Source organism: Podarcis gaigeae (assembly GCF_964106915.1).
Source record: "Podarcis gaigeae genome assembly, chromosome: 6".
Classification (NCBI taxonomy): domain Eukaryota; kingdom Metazoa; phylum Chordata; class Lepidosauria; order Squamata; family Lacertidae; genus Podarcis; species Podarcis gaigeae.
In genome coordinates this window covers 44,648,422-44,664,582 of record NC_139682.1, presented here as the reverse complement: position 1 = coordinate 44,664,582, position 16,161 = coordinate 44,648,422, and the positions used below count along the sequence as shown (strand labels likewise).

The 16,161-nt window shown below is 40.7% G+C and overlaps 1 protein-coding gene across 19 annotated transcripts in view; it reads left to right on the top strand.

Moving 5' to 3' along the window:
- The window catches only part of ANKS1A (ankyrin repeat and sterile alpha motif domain containing 1A), a 116,678-nt gene that overhangs the window by 22,525 nt on the left and 77,992 nt on the right, over window positions 1–16,161 (top strand). For 13 of the 19 annotated variants that reach the window (XM_083744910.1, XM_083744908.1, XM_083744920.1 and 10 more), the window contains exons 3-8: window positions 1,262–1,418; window positions 3,193–3,255; window positions 12,355–12,651; window positions 13,228–13,303; window positions 14,415–14,516; window positions 16,000–16,092. In XM_083744910.1, coding sequence (XP_083601036.1) covers window positions 1,262–1,418; window positions 3,193–3,255; window positions 12,355–12,651; window positions 13,228–13,303; window positions 14,415–14,516; window positions 16,000–16,092 — 788 coding nt within the window. Of the gene's footprint in view, window positions 1–1,261; window positions 1,419–1,656; window positions 1,717–3,192; window positions 3,256–12,354; window positions 12,652–13,227; window positions 13,304–14,414; window positions 14,517–15,999; window positions 16,093–16,161 lie in introns of those variants that run through there. The other 6 variants (XM_083744911.1, XM_083744909.1, XM_083744922.1 and 3 more) reach the window with 2 other exon arrangements.

Sequence of the window (16,161 nt, the reverse complement as noted above, 5' to 3'; positions counted from 1 at the left end):
TCCTCAAGTTTGAACTGTTAAAAACAAATAAACCGTTGCTCAAATATCAATGACAATTTACCCCATAGATGCACTTTAGCAAACTTTAGCCTGTATCATCATTCCTAAATACTGTTGTGCTATGCAGATTGTGTGATATCTTCATTATAGGCATATATTCTATCGCTTGCTGGAGTAGTTTATCAAAGCTGAGCTTATGGCAGACTTGAAAATTTCATCCAGTGCTTCTCAAGCCATTTTCTGAACTTTGTCATTGTAGTTCTTAACCCCTCAGAACCTTTTAGTATCTATATTAGTTACACTTAACTGCTTTATAGCGCCACTACGCTGCTCCACCTTTCAGCCCAATTCCTGTGCCCTCCCCAGCATTAACAAACATTTTACTACCCTCTGAGACAATTGGACTCACAGCTGTCACTTGCAACCCTCTATCCTATACATAGGCACCCCCATAGATAGATAGATGGATAGATAGATAGATAGATAGATAGATAGATAGATAGATAGATACTTTGAGGGGGCAGGGGCCCCTCCATTTTCGGAGGGCGTTTGGGCTCTGTCCCCGGCACCTTGTGACATCACATGTGTGATGTTGCATCAGGCCCCACCCTCATCCTCTGGAGAAGCCTTACCTGATGTAAGACAATTCTCCTTTAGTGCTGCCCCCTTCAGTTTGAGAAACACTGATACACTGGTATATTTTGCTGTTAACTTGATCAGTATTGATATGCTGACAGTAGGTTTTATGCTCTTAGTGTACATAAATTGTACAAATAAAATTCAAAATATACTAAAGCAGTGAAACACCAGCCTTGTTCAAGCCATTTTGATGCAAGCATAGCTAGGTTGTGAGCATTCAGGAGTTCAGTTGCTTGGATGAGCCTTAGCTCAACTTTAGAGATTAGTACAAACCCCCCTGCACACTCATGTGTAGCTAGAGTGATTAAAATAAATTATTCCAGCCCACTTCCTCCACAATAAGCTCTACTAACTCTCTTCCAGTAAGTGTGCTTTGGATTGCAGCCTTATTTTCTCTGGGTGGAAGGAACTACAAGGCTGCTTTCATTTCTGTGGTTCTAAGCAGTTCGTAGCTGAACACCTGAATCCAAAAATATTTTGAAAGCTGAATCTTTTTAGACTGACTTATAAAATGTATTCTCAATCATTTTGTTTATGTATCTTAAATCAGTTTTCTTTTCATTATTGACTCTCATCTAGACTTACTCTAAATATCTCACAACATCATTTCTCCTCCCTACAGGGATGTTGTGGAAGTTCTTTTAAGGAATGATGCATTAACCAACGTGGCCGACTGCAAAGGCTGTTATCCTCTTCATTTGGCAGCTTGGAAAGGAGATGCTGAAATAGTGAAACTACTAATACACCAGGGGCCATCTCACACTAAAGTGAATGAGCAGGTCTGAATATGTTTCTTATTTTCATGCTTTTAATAACCTAATAATATTAGGATTATTCTCCAGGAGAGTGAGAATCTATGATACTCAGCATCTATGAGACTCAGATTTATTCAGGATTTATTGCATGGCAAGGAGTTAAATGTTAAATACTATCTCTATGCAGGAAAACAAATACCTGTCTTGAAAGCTGCACTTCTGGCCGGCCACCTGATTAGAAACTGTGGAAGTAAGCAGTACATGAGCTGCAACATGTGCAGGATGGAAGGATGTTAACCATTGCTTTTCTTCCATTTGCTGGGTAATTTGAAACTTGGTGTAGTTGATGTACCAGTTCCTTTCTGTGTTGGAGCCAATTAAAGTAACCTTAGTCTCCTTTAGTCATGTTTTTGTAGCTGCGCTTAGTTTGTTCTAGTACTTGTGCTTGGCAAGCTAATATTGTGAAGTTCATTATAGTAAAGCTTTCACTTATTCATTATTAACCTACTAAAGAGCAGTGATTCTACTCAAGTGAGAGGGGAATATGTACTTGCCCCAATTTTAAAAATTGCATTCCGATTGACTTGCATCTTCTTTTTAAAAAATTGCTCCATACAACTTATATTTATCCCAGAGAAGCTAGCAGAATTACAAAATTCCTATTAAAAATCCAAATGTCCTTTACACCCCCACTGAACACACAATGAAAATTAAATATATACGTTGGTTAGTTTAGTCTGACTGCTGCAGAGAATCAAGTTTTTTTCCTGTTCTAGTTTTTGTGTGGAACACTGGTCTTTGGGGTATTTGTATTCTAATACTATTGAATTATAACTGGTTGACAAATTTTCTTCAGATTTCTTGCAACTAAGATAGCGTCAAATTAAAAAGGTACTAGTGTTCAAAGAAACTGAAGTACTGGGAACGCCGTAGAGTTCTTTTTTACCAGGCGCTGTTACTGTGGCCTGGCTGGAGGTCGCTCTGTACGGTGGGCAGTGTGTGTGTTTTATCACTGTGGGTGAGACTTAAAGTAATTGAGGATATGCCTTTTGTAAATATTTTCACTTCCAGTAGAAAGCATCACCCATGCTGAACCACACAGTGACTACTTCAGCCAGTGTGGACCACATTGCAAGTAGGATGTGATGAGCAGCACACTTTGTTCACAGTTAAAGATAAAATTCCATGATTGTGGGGGTTTAACAGCTATGAAGTCATGTAGCTTTCTGATGTTTCCCATAAAGTGTCTATTATAGGAATACAATCTCTAGTTGAAAAGAAAGTCGGCAGTGCTGTTCAATTGCTGATTAGTAATATTCTTCATATGAAAATAGCTAAATGTGTATGTTAAAATGGCCTTTGATTATATTGTTGGCAAATCTTTTTTAAAAATTTTGGCTGGGCTCATCATGTTCTCAAGCACAGCTGTGATCAATTAGTTTGTTCCAGTCAACAGCATTTAAGTTTATAACACTGTTCACCATTCTCTAGGGTTATTGGAAGGGGCCATATGAAAGTGAATGATCTTGCAATCTGTGGCTAGCATGAGACAAAACATACAAAAAAATGTTAAACAGTGAACTATAAAAGATTGTCACATAACGTTTGCATGCTATCTTTAAAATGATGTGCATGGTGCAGTTATTGACAGCTGGAATGGCCATTGTGATTAATTGCTTTTCATTGGAATGAAATATTGTCGTGTTCTGTCATTCCTCCCGTTCAGAGTCACTCACTGCTTTGTTGCTATATCTTGCCCATTTCATCATCACGTTTTCTTTTCCTCTCCTTTTTGTAGAATGCTCTTGAGATCAAAGAACTCAAAAAGTACGGCCCCTTTGACCCCTATATCAATGCCAAGGTGTGTACTTCTCTGCCACTATTTCACTACATCATTTCTCCGCGTTGTATTTTTGTGCTTCTAGGTGCATTATCATCTCGTTGGTTGATGATGCCTACTTGTGAGGTGGGGAGGGTCATGATTGTAAATGCAAACGATTTACTGTGGAATTTATGTTAAGCAGCCTTTGATAGTCTGGATGGGGGAATTCTACTTGATATTTAGGGGGGGTTTCCTCCCGTTCTTTGATATTCTATAGTTGGGATGCTGGTCAGTCCCAGCCGGGATGCAGAATTTCAACAGATGATTTCACAGTGTTTCAGTATTGGCTGCCACATTTAATAAGAAAGGGATAAATAGTGAGAGTGCTTGTTCCACACACCACTCTAAACCTAGATTGAGGGTCACATTGTAGAATTCCAGAATATTTCTGGTAATGGTTGATTGAGAACAACAATACCTGTGTGTATATGTATCCTTTCTTGCTTCACTGGTTGCATTGTGGCATCTAACTGTTGCTTTGTCTCAGTCTTGCCTATATCTCACCCTTGCTTCTAGCAGTTCCTCATTTATAAAGCATAATTTATGAAACAAAGCTTTTGAGAATCATTGAAGGAGATCTGAGGTTACTGCATATGCAGTCCAGTAGTAGATTTTGAACCACACTATTTAATTGACTGTTATAATCAAGCTCCAAAGAAATAATATAAAGCAGTCTATTTTGTTTTTTAATACCAGGGTGACTGAGCTCTTCTGTTATACCTACTCAACTACTGTTAAGGGCCATCTAAAACCTTACTGTGCTTCATCTGCATGGCTTTACATACACTAAAATTTGATGGTTTGAAATTAATTGGAAGGCACTTTTGCAAGTAGATTCCTATTACAGGAAATGTGGGATGTAAACTATGCACCAGAGCTTTTAATACAGTATGACCCAATCATTAGTATAGTAAATGACCTACTGTGATAGGAATAATAATGCATAAGTTTGGTGATTGCATCACTAAATTGCTTGCTTGGACTTTGCCCCTGCCAAGTACCATTGAGGATTTGGGGGCATTGTGGTTCTTCAGAAACTGTGCTCCCCACTTCCTTGCCACTCATAAAGATTGTATATCACACTCTATGATACATGTCACAGCCTTTATTATGGGATCATGAAGAACATGGTGGCCAATATTTGCATCAGCCAGTTGGTTTTCCTGGTGCTCCTGCTCCTGTGGGAATTGTCTACAAACAGAGGAAGAAGGGAGGCATTTTTTTTTTGCTAGTTTCCCAGGGTCCCGACTAGAGGGTTGGGAAACCATCTAGAAGAAATGTTGAGAGGGCTTGGACTGCATGAAGGAGGGGAATTTTGTAAAATCTGCTTTCCCTCCATTAGTGGATGTTGCCTTCTGGATCAAAAGCTTTTCTTCTTCTGCAGGGGCAGCATTTGGATACAATCCCGGTATTTCAAATAATTAAGGAAGAAGATCAATGGATTTAAACCAACTTTTCTCTTTGGTGATTCATATATTTGGTTACTAAAATAATTAAAATTGGTTTGCAACTAAATAGAGCACTGGGTTGCATCCAGCAACGTTGTTTCATTAGCTCATGGAGTTCTACTTGTGCAACTTTCCTCCTCTTTCCCCATATGCCCTCAACCCTCCAGAGCAGATTTGAAGGGATGCATGAGGAGAGGAGAAGGAGGGGCAGTTCTGTTGCACAAGTGGAAGTCCAGAACAACTTTATTTGATACAACCCATTTACACTATCCAGGAGTGTAATCCAAAATATTTGGTCATACAGCCTATGCACCTTTTGCACCACAAAACATAAATCTATGTAGAACAAAGAGGCAATTGTGGAATTGAATTTTGTTTTGTCTCTCTGGACACATGCAAGAACACAAAGCAAGATCATTTACTTGAAGTCTAGTGCTAGGAGCCAAAGAATCATGAAACTGATCCCTTGAGTCTGAGCAGGCTTTAGGCTGTCTCTCCCCCCCCCCCCCTCGAAGTTGCAATTTTGATATGTTGAGGGAATTTAAACAACAACAACAATGTCAAAATCCACAAGGCTAACGTAAGTCTCATGTGACGCAAGTCTCTATGGCTTTCAGATGGAAGGACTTGTGGTTACTGAATAGCTACTTTTCTCCATTAAATGGAAAGTAAATGCCCATGCTGTTTATGGAGTCACAAATTTTCACAACTTGCCATGAAAATATGATGCATTTTATTTGTTTGCTTGTTCTTTTTATATCATGCCCTCCCTCCCATTTGGAGTACAGGGCAGCTTCATATTAGAAATCATTAAATATCCATCCAAGATAAGTGATAGTCATAAAATCGTTACATAAGATACAGAAAAGCAACAGTGCAAATGCTAAAGGGACCACATATGAAATATGAAACAAAGCCTGGGGTGAACAATGTTTTGACTTTATATATACAGTAAATATTCACAGTGGGAGCAGACAAAATATCCTCTGGAAAGAAGTTCCATAAATTGGCTTGTGAGAGTATTTTTGCAAAGCCACACTCACCTGATATCAGGTGTGCGGCAGGCAAAAGACATAGCTGGACCAAAAAGGGGTTTGCAGGCACCACTTATAGGGCACTAAGCTCAGGACTTTGAAATTGCTGTGTGGCTCTTCACAACTATCAGCTGATGGTCAATGCCTGCAGAGTCATGAGCAGTGTTTTGAAGCTCCAGTGATCACTTGATTGTTGGGGCTTCAAAGCACCACAGACAGACCTCTACAAGCCATGTTGGTGAAAACTGGTCACCTCGTCATAATGATGTGAGTTGATTGACAGGTGAACAGCCCCACCCACCTGTCAAATTTTACTTGTAGGGGGTTGAGGAGATGAAGATTTGGTCCACTGGCTGGATCCAGTTCCCCACCGCTAGTTAATAGATAGATCCAGCTTCCATGAATTGAACACTTAAAAAGGCATCTAAAAGTTCCATCTCACCATATGTTATACTGGTTAATTCCATAATTATATATTGTGCATAATTCTATTTCCTTTGTCAGCCCTGAACCCATTATTAGCGAATTTTATTGGATGACCACAAATTTTGGTACTGTGAGAAATGGGCAGGTTTCTTTGAATCCAGTTTCTCCATGTCATAACTTTACTCATCTATATCATGTTCCACCTCGGTCATTTTTACTCCATACTGAAAAGTCCTTAACACACAATGTACAGAAACTTTACTTATATAAAGTTTTTATTTTATAATGGGGAAATGAATCTCTTGGGGGGGGGGAAATTCTAAAGTGTAACAATTTACTATTGATGTTTGTGCAATCATTTCTACATTTTAAAAAGGAGGTGTAGTGGGACAGATTTTCCAGATAGAGGGGAGGAAATTGCAAATGGTTTCAGGCAAGGGTAGTGTTTGTGGTAAGGGCAGATGTATTGAGTATTCACATATGCGGGCTACTCTGAGTCAGATATGCTTATGCCTATGGAACAGAGGCAGTACGCCTCTGAATACCATATACTGGGAATTGCAGATGAGCATAGCACTATTAACGCTCATGTGCTGCTTACAGGCTTCAAAAAGGCATCTGGCTGGTCACTGTGAAAACAGGATGCTGGACTAGATGGGATATTGACCTGATGCAGCAGGCTCTTCTTAGGTTCTTACATAACTTTGCATTCCTGTGACTTAGTGAACTTTTAGACATAATCAAATTTTAATAAGGACTTAATGTGCTTTTAAAATCAAGTGACATTTCAAACCTAATCTAGGTCTCTTTAACATGTATAATAAATTAGGAATTTTTAAATAGTAATTTCATTTCTCTATCACAAATATCCTTTGTTAAGCATTCTGTAGGAGCAGAAAAAAACCTAAAACTATAAAAGTCTATTATAAACCTGCACAGAATGCATAGAGAAACATTAGAAATATACCATTTTGTATGCCCATCAGTAGTGCTTTCAGTTGTACAGTAGGTGTCATACAGTGAAAGCTTGCTTCAGTCAGGTTGATTTTCTTCTTCTTGCTTTTTGCTTCCTTCTGGTGGGACTTGCAACAAGTCTATTCATATGTCAAGGAGAAAAAACTTCAAAACCTATTTCCTCCATTGGAAAAAATACTTCAGAGACTTATTTTGACCCTCTCCACATACACGATGTAATGTTTGATCTTGAATGTTATAAAGTACGGTGGTACCTCAGGTTACCTACGCTTCAGGTTACAGACTCTGCTAACCCAGAAATATTACCTCAGGTTAAGAACTTTGCTTCAGGATGAGAACAGAAATCGTGCTCTGGTGGCGCGGCGGTAGTGGGAGGCCCCATTAGCTAAAGTGGTGCTTCAAGTTAAGAACAGTTTCAGGTTAAGAACGGACCTCCGGAATGAATTAAGTACTTAACCTGAGGTACCACTGTGCAAATGTAGACCCCTGACAAATAGAGGGTTGTGTCTTTTTTTCCTTTGCTACAGTCTGCTATATGGCAAGCCACTGCCTTTTTACATGTGAATCCCTTGGTGCGGGTTTGGGGGTGGGTGGGACTGGAACAGGGCAAGAAGCAGAGCAAACATTATAACCCCCACCCCCAGTTTTCCCCTTCCCTTTTCATCCCCAACCCACACTTCCTTGTCCCAGTGCAAGTAAGGAGAACCTGCTTCTGTATGCCTATCACTTGTAGGATTAATAATTATGATCTCAAATCAGATGCATTTGATATCTGGAGGTTGCCAGTCAACATTACATTGCTTTCAGTCGAGTGCACACTTGAATGTGCATTGGATGGGCATTCAATTTATTTATTTCTGATCTAGCAAGGGAAATGTATGTTGAAACAATTTTTCTCATGTGTCAGTCTAAGTGCACCTTGCATCATGAACTTTGTGGCTGCCTGTTGCAGCCCATTGCTCAAGCCAGAAGTGGTCTGTTTGGCATGTCTCCAGAGTTGGGCTCCAATAATACATACTCTCTCCCAATTGCTGTACCTGTCAGGCTCAAGGAAAACAACCCACATGGCACAATGGCTTGTGTGCATGCTATCTGCTGCCAGTAATCAGAGGCAGTATAAAGGGAGCATGTATGCACAGTCCTGACCTGGCAGGTGAGTGGGGGAGATAATTTTAAAGAATAAGTTACCCATCTATATACAGTGGTGCCTCGCTAGATGAAATTAATCCGTTCCGCGATTCTCTTCGTCTAGCGTTTTTTTCGTCTTGCGAAGCAAGCCCATTGACAGCTTAGCGGATTAGTGCTAGAGCTGTCAAGCGGCTTCCAGCGATCAGCTGTTAAGCGGCTTATCAGCGGAACAGCTGATAAGCGGCTTAGCGGCTTAGGAAAAGGGCAAAAAAAGCAAAAAAAAACCGCTGGGGGACGCAAGATTTTTTCGTCTTGTGAAGCAACCCCATAGGGAAATTCGTTTTGCGAAGCGCCTCCAAAACAGAAAAACCCTTTTGTCTAGCGGGTTTTTCGTCTTGCGAGGCGTTCGTCTTGCGGGGCACCACTGTATCTTTAGTGTGTTGGTGTTTTAATATGTAGAGAAGCTACTTCAGATCTCTCTTTTCTTGCTGCTCAGTTTGTTCACTTGTTGTATATGTCTCATTTGAAAATAGCAAGACTGATCTCTAGATTTTTAAAAAAATCTCTAGATTTTTTTTTACAATATGATAGAATGGTTTTTTTAAAGACTTGCAAACATTTACTCTTAATACTGCAAGACTATTTACTACAGTCAAAGGTTTTAGCAGGTTCCTTAAGCCAGAAAATCTGAATGTATTAAATTCTGTATTCAGCCTTTCCAGAACTCATAGGGGTCAAAGCTTATTATCTGCTGCAAGGAACACAGTCCTTTACATAAATTCTCTAATTTCCAGCAGCATGAATGCTTGAAATGATTATTCACCCTCATTTCTCCAAGGATAGGAAGCTGCAAGTAGAGAAAGCCTCAGGAAAGGGAAGAACTAACTCTCCAAGGTTTCGTGCAGTGGCCTGGGATAAGGTGGGGGTAGAGATCAGGCTCATAACTTGATCTTGCAAGAAGCACACAGGCAGTAGCAGCCAGAAGGTAGAGAAAGAGGAGCATTATATTGTTGATAAAATGCATGAACAGTTCACCTCAGTAGGGCTATTGAAGAGGATGCAACAGTACATGAAATGTTGGGGTTCCAGTACTCCAGGATCTGCAGTGCTAAAGAGCCTTTCTTTGCCCTGTTATCAGTGGAGACATTCATGTCCATAACAATAAATAAACAGGATTTATCTATACATGTTATATACATTTTCAGCTGACTGTAGTTTATATACCATTAATATGAACGACAGTGACTCTAGATGTGAGCTGATATCAGTAATAGTTAACTAAACTAGATGTCTAGCAGGAGATTGTAGAGATGTAGTCATCCTCAGGGCATGTCATTTTAGAGGGTTAAACTTATTTTTTTCAAATTTCTGCAGGGGGGGGGGTCTTAAAAATATGTTTGTGATTGGAAAACATTTAGCTTGGTAAGTATGTTTGATGAAGAAGCACATGAAGTGCTTTTGGAAAACCAAACCTTTTTAATTTTACCTTCTTAAAATGATAGTGGTTTATTGTTTTTATGCTGCATTTTTGTATACTGCTTTGGAATTCTTAAATATTAACTGGTGTTGAAATACTTTTTAATAAATAGATACATTCAAATGAAAGACATTCCCCAACCTTTTACTTTTATGGGGAGCAGGTACAGGAAGAACTTGCTTTTCGCTTCTCAGGCAACCGGGAATATACTAGAGCCATCATTTTTTCTCAGCTCCTTACAAGAAATTTCTGAAGTTCTTTGAACCTGAGGCTCTCTGACATGAGAAGATAATGCTTTTAACTCCATCCGAAAAATTATTCATTTTTCTGCATTAATCAGCTCTAGCTGATCTGTGAGGCTGAAAGTTAAGTGTCCTTATGGTTTTGGGGTGTGAGGAAATCAGAGACTAGGGATTAACCTCTTAAGGAGTGGTAACTTCATATTTATTATAAAAATTCCTTCAGAACCAGATGCTGAGCTGGAGTGGAAAACATAATATAGCCACTTTCCAGAGGCTTAAAAATCTAATGGGAGCTCCTTTTTCAATTATAAATTCTTATGTGCATCTCAGATGCACCTATATTCTCATATTGTTTATATGCAATTTTAAATGTAAATCGTCTATTGATTAAAAACAGATTAAAATAGGATAATGTAGCTGCCTTAAATATTAATCATACACACCTTCTTTTCTTAGTATCTTCTTGTCTCTTCAATTAATATTAACGTTAACCAGATATTAACAGGGGCATGGAGGGGAAAGACTACAACAACCTCAACATAATACTAGATGCTGTAAAGTATGCAGAGTAGGATGAAGCCAGCACTTTTGATTTATTTTCCTGATGTTGTTGACTCCTATGGCACATGATATATGATTCATATGTAATGTTCTGTCAAAATACATCAAGATTCTTTGGTATCTGCTCTTAAGTGCTACATCTTAATTATAAACCCTGAGCCATATGCCCTCTGCCTTTATTCCTTGTGAATTTCTGTGCTTGCTCTTAATGTTGCATTACCTCATCTAGTTTCACCTTTGCTATAAATCTCTCTCTCTCCCCCCCCCCCAGCAATTCCTCAGCTTGGGCTGTTACTTTGCAATTCATGAGCACTTGTACTCACCTCCACCCCCAGTTTTTCAGAGTTTTTGCATACGTGTCACTGTTCATATTAATTTCCTTTTTGTTTGCAGCATGCTATTAAATGAGCTCCTGAATGTAGATCTGAGCTTCTTTCTACTTAGCCATTTTTGCTATGCTTTCATGTGGTCCAACATACTACAGCAAAACATAGCATGCAGGATTAAACTACGAAGTACTCTGTATTACACCTTGTCCAGTGCAAAACTGCCCAGCTTTCAAAATTCTAGCATTAGTGTATTTTTGTTAAATTGGAGCATTTCTGATAGAAGCAAGCTCAGGTTAACCCACTCAGTTCAGCTACTTACATACATAGTTTATGTATCTAAGTTTCTCAACCCTCCTTCAGTAGTGCCTTCATCTAAATACGAACTAAGATCTGAAGAGTTGCTTAGACTCCTGCAAAGCAGCTTGGCCTAGACTAGTGACATTTTTGACTGCTGGCTTCCTCATACCATATCTGGATAGCTCAGTTGGTTAGAGCATGGTGCTGATGATGCCAAGGTTTCAGGTTCGATCCCTATATAGGATAGTTGCATATTCCTGCATTGCAGGGAGTTGGACAACATGATCCTCAGGGTCCCTTCCAACTCCACAATTCTATGATACCACAAACTGACTACAGTATTTGAAGCTTCCTCTTGTTTCAAGAAGCAGTTGTGGCATAGAGGCCTACTGCTCAAGAGAAGTCTGACTTACAGAACTAGTTTCATAGTTCTTTGGATCACAACAAGCTTCTTTGGCTAAAAAGAAGAAGCAGTAGTAATACAAGATTAATTAACAGCAGGCAAGTTCTGTAGACTTTTATAAACAAAAGTACAGTGGTACCTTGGGTTACAGACGCTCTAGGTTACTCATTTTCGGATTGCGCACCGTGCTGAACCCGGAAGTACCAGAACGGGTTACTTCCGGGTTTTGGCTCTCATGCATGCGCAGAAGCACTAAATCACACTTTGCGCATGCACAGAAGCGCCGAATCGCAACCAGTGCGTGCACAGACATGGCGCTGCGGGCTGCGAACCTGCCTCCCGCATGGATCACCTTCGCAACCCGAGGTTCCACTGTATAAGCAAGGGAACTTGCAGCCATTGCATTGTGCATTAAAATTGTCCTTTTTGAAATCTGGATAAATACGCAAGGTTGACACACTTTGATTGCAACATTGATGGAGTAAATATAAATACTAGGGGAGAATTATGGAAGCATTACTATTTCTTTCACAATGAACTATTGGGCTGTGCACAGTTGACTTCTATCTTGCCAGATGCCTGTATTGCTTCGTTCTTTTATCAATGTGGTACTGCATAAACCTTAGGAAAGAATTTGATCAAACCATTTTATTATAGTTATATTTAAATCAATGACTGCCTATGAGTTGGTATTTTAGAGATGGTAACATTCTCTCTTAATCCGAGTCCTAATGGTTTTTGTATTTGTGTAATCTCAGAATAACGACAATGAGACGGCCCTGCACTGTGCAGCTCAGTATGGCCATACGGAAGTGGTGAAGGTTCTTCTGGAGGAGTTGACTGACCCTACTATGCGCAATAACAAGTTTGAGACTCCTCTTGACTTGGCTGCACTCTACGGGAGATTAGAAGTTGTGAAAATGTTGCTCAATGCTCATCCCAATCTTTTAAGCTGCAATACTAAGAAACACACACCTTTGCATCTGGCTGCTAGGAATGGCCATAAAGCTGTAGTTCATGTTCTCCTGGATGCTGGCATGGATAACAACTACCAGGTACTTTGTTTGGGAGTTTTGTCAATTTAATATTGAAGTAACGTTCTGGGTATCGGATATTGGCATTAACTCTCTTGAGAGAGGTACTAAGTTAAATGAAACCTAATCAGAGCTCTCCTTTGGAAATGCCTTGAGGATTACAGGGGTTGACCTGCAGGTTCAGTTCCAGACTGCTGTGATCTCTCTGGCAAGCATGCCCCCATAGCAAGTTTACAGAAGCGGCTACATTTTCAACTAATTTCCCAACCTTTCTGTGTTACTGCTCCTTTCACAAAGGGAAACACACAAGATTCTTAAGACTGAATTAGAGGTAAAGTAGCTTCTGCTGTGGATTAGAGGTTAAGTAGTTTCTGATTGATGTGGTTCAAAGTGATTACTCGTAATTTTGAAGAAGCTGCCTTAAACACTAGAATCTCAGTACTGGTAAAGAAGCTTGGAGGATTTTTTTCTAGTTGTGGATGAGCTGTAGCAGCTGGCTTTTGTTTGTGAAATGAGTCCTTGCGTATGTGCAAGTATTGCCTTCAATGTTCTCTGATTGCATTCACAACTTGGATTCATGCTGTGTTTGATTTACAGACGGAAAAAGGCAGTGCTTTGCACGAAGCTGCTTTATTTGGCAAAACAGATGTAGTACAGATACTGCTAGCTGCGGGTGAGAATCTTTCTGCTAAAATGATGTATCAGTTGTACTGTGATCTTTAGACTGTAGTGAATGTTTGAGGAATATATTTTTTCTTTCATTGCAAACATCCTGCAATATAAGTTGTATTTAGGCCTCTGAAGGTCTTTCCCTCCATCAGCCTTTTAAAAGTTATGTTCCATAACCAAGCATCAATGTTAATAAAAGCTAAATAGAACTTACTAAAACTTCATATCTACCACAAATCAGTCCAAAGAGAGAAGGTCTTGCTATACTTCCCAAACTGGTTTGGGGGTTGATATATGTCTTCAAGGAAGAGAATTTTATAATTTTGGTCTGGCCATCAGAAAGACTATTTGCATAGCTTTGTCTGGACATAGCACAAGGCTGAAATAATTGGGACTGTGTTCTCAGCAGATTCAGAAATTCTGCAATAGGACAGAGATTTTTTTTTCTATTCCAGAAGAATAGTTGTATTCATGTCATAGCAAAAATAGCAAAGATGAATAATATTATAATGGTATAAATTTATTCCATAATAAAATTGTTAATCTTTAAAGTGTCCCTGATTCTGTTTGGTCTGGTTATTTATGTAAGAAGCCTTATATTAAGCAATATAATGCAGCCATAATCATTATTTAGAGGTCAAGAATTTGTGCGCTACAAATTCTCCCCACAGTTTGCTTTCACCACAGTTGAGTGCCAAATTTACATCAGGGATTAATTACATTCAAGGTTTGCCAGGATCAGATTTTTTAAAAAATAAAATAAAACGGAAAGCCTTTACACGACTTTAGGATTCCTGAATTGCTTTAATTGTTGTATGCATCAGCACAGCAATACTAAACTATGGTTAAAGCAAGCCTTGGAAGGAAGGCAGAATACACATGAAAGAGGGGAGGAAGACATATCACCAGCCCTGGACTTTTCTTGATGTTTATATCAGGGTTTGAGTATGAAAATGTTTTATCTGCGTCAGACATCTGACCTGGATGCTTGTACATCTTTTAAGTGTGCTGCACTGCAGTTCACAATTTGACCATGACTTTTTTAATGATAGACTGTGTATAAAGCCACATTTTAATGAAAAATAAATTGTAAACCTTTCTATATATGTCTTAAGGCATTGATGTGAATATAAAAGATAACAGAGGCCTGACTGCTTTGGAGATTGTGAGGGAACTTCCATCTCAGAAAAGCCAACAAATAGCAGCTCTCATTGAAGGTACCGTATTTTTCGTCCTATAGGACGCACCGGCCCATAGGACGCACCTCGTGTTTTGGGGTGGGGAATGAATAAAAAAAAATTATTTCCCCCCTCCAGCCGCGGCTGCCGCCCCAAGCCTTGCACACGCCTGCCCGAAGCACGGGGCACCCTCCGGAGGGCTCCGCGTGCTTCGGGCGGCAGGCTGCCACCCCAAGCCTCGCGCGCCCGGCGGGAGCTCCTGCCGGGCACGCAAGGCTTGCAGACACTCGCCCAAAGCACGGGGAGCCCTCCTGCCGGTGCGCAAGGCTTGCAGACACTCGCCCGAAGCACGGGGAGCCCTCCGGAGGGCTCCGCGTGCTTCGGGCAACAGGCTGCCACCCCACGCCTCGCGCGCCTGGCGGGAGCTCCTGCCGGTGCGCAAGGCTTGCAGACACTCGCCCGAAGCACGGGGAGCCCTCCGGAGGGCTCCGCGTGCTTCGGGCAACAGGCTGCCACCCCAAGCCTCGCGCGCCTGGCGGGAGCTCCTGCCGGGCGTGCAAGGCTTGCAGACACTCGCCCGAAGCACGGGGAGCCCTCCAGGGGGCTCCCTATGCTTCGGGCAACAGGCTGCCGCCCCAAGCCTCGCGCGCCTGGCGGGAGCTCCTGCCGGGCGCGCAAGGCTTGCGGACAGCTTCCTGAAGCCTGGAGAGCGAGAGGGGTCGGTGCGCACCGATGCCTCTTGCTCTCCAGGCTTCAGCGAAAGCCTGCATTCGCCCCATAGGACGCACACACATTTCCCCTTCATTTTTGGAGGGGAAAAAGTGCGTCCTATGGGGCGAAAAATACGGTAAGTCACTTGTGCAGCAGGGCTTCCACTCCCCCTCCTCCTCATCCCCCCACCCCAAATTTGGCTCTGGCAGAAGTTGGGAGAACCCTTAGAGCAGTGTGCAAGTAGAGGAGAGTTGTCATTCCATCTGGCAAGCTGCATTGCTTGCACAGAGGGAACAATTGCAAGAGTGTAATTCCACCTAATATTACTGTACACATGCACAAAGTGTGGTGACTTAGACTCACTGAAGCAACTTATAAAGTTTTGGGTTGTTCAGTGAACTCTACTGTGGGTGTGAAAAATGACTTCTAGTAAAAGTGTGTGAGGTATATGATGAGTGTTGAATTTGATTATTTAGCACTTCAGTTTTCCTTATCCAATTTCAGATGCGTATGACTATAATACACCTTGTAATTGGCTCTTGACGTGCAGTTGATGGAATTGGCATCATTAACTTATGCCATCAATGAGAAAGCAAGGCCAATCGAAGCATTTGTTTCTAGACATAATAGGCTTAGTACTATTTGACTTTTTTGTCAAATTTGTAGCATCCAAGTATAATGAGCACATATTAAATCTGTCAGTTCTGAATAAATTAAAAGTAAGCTGGTATGTTCTCTGTAAGACATCTACCACTGCTGCTTCTACATATTCTTTGTTTCTACAGCTGACTTGCACTTTTTATTTTTTCAGATTGCACAACAGGGAAGAAGATTGCAAAAGCAGAAGACAAGACACCACCAGCATCAGCTACCTCTACTGAAACCTCAGTTCGTGTTCCCCAGGGTAAGAAATGTGTTGGAAAGTAAAACTTGAGTTGTAGTCAGTACCTACAGCTTTAGTTGTAGTCAGTTG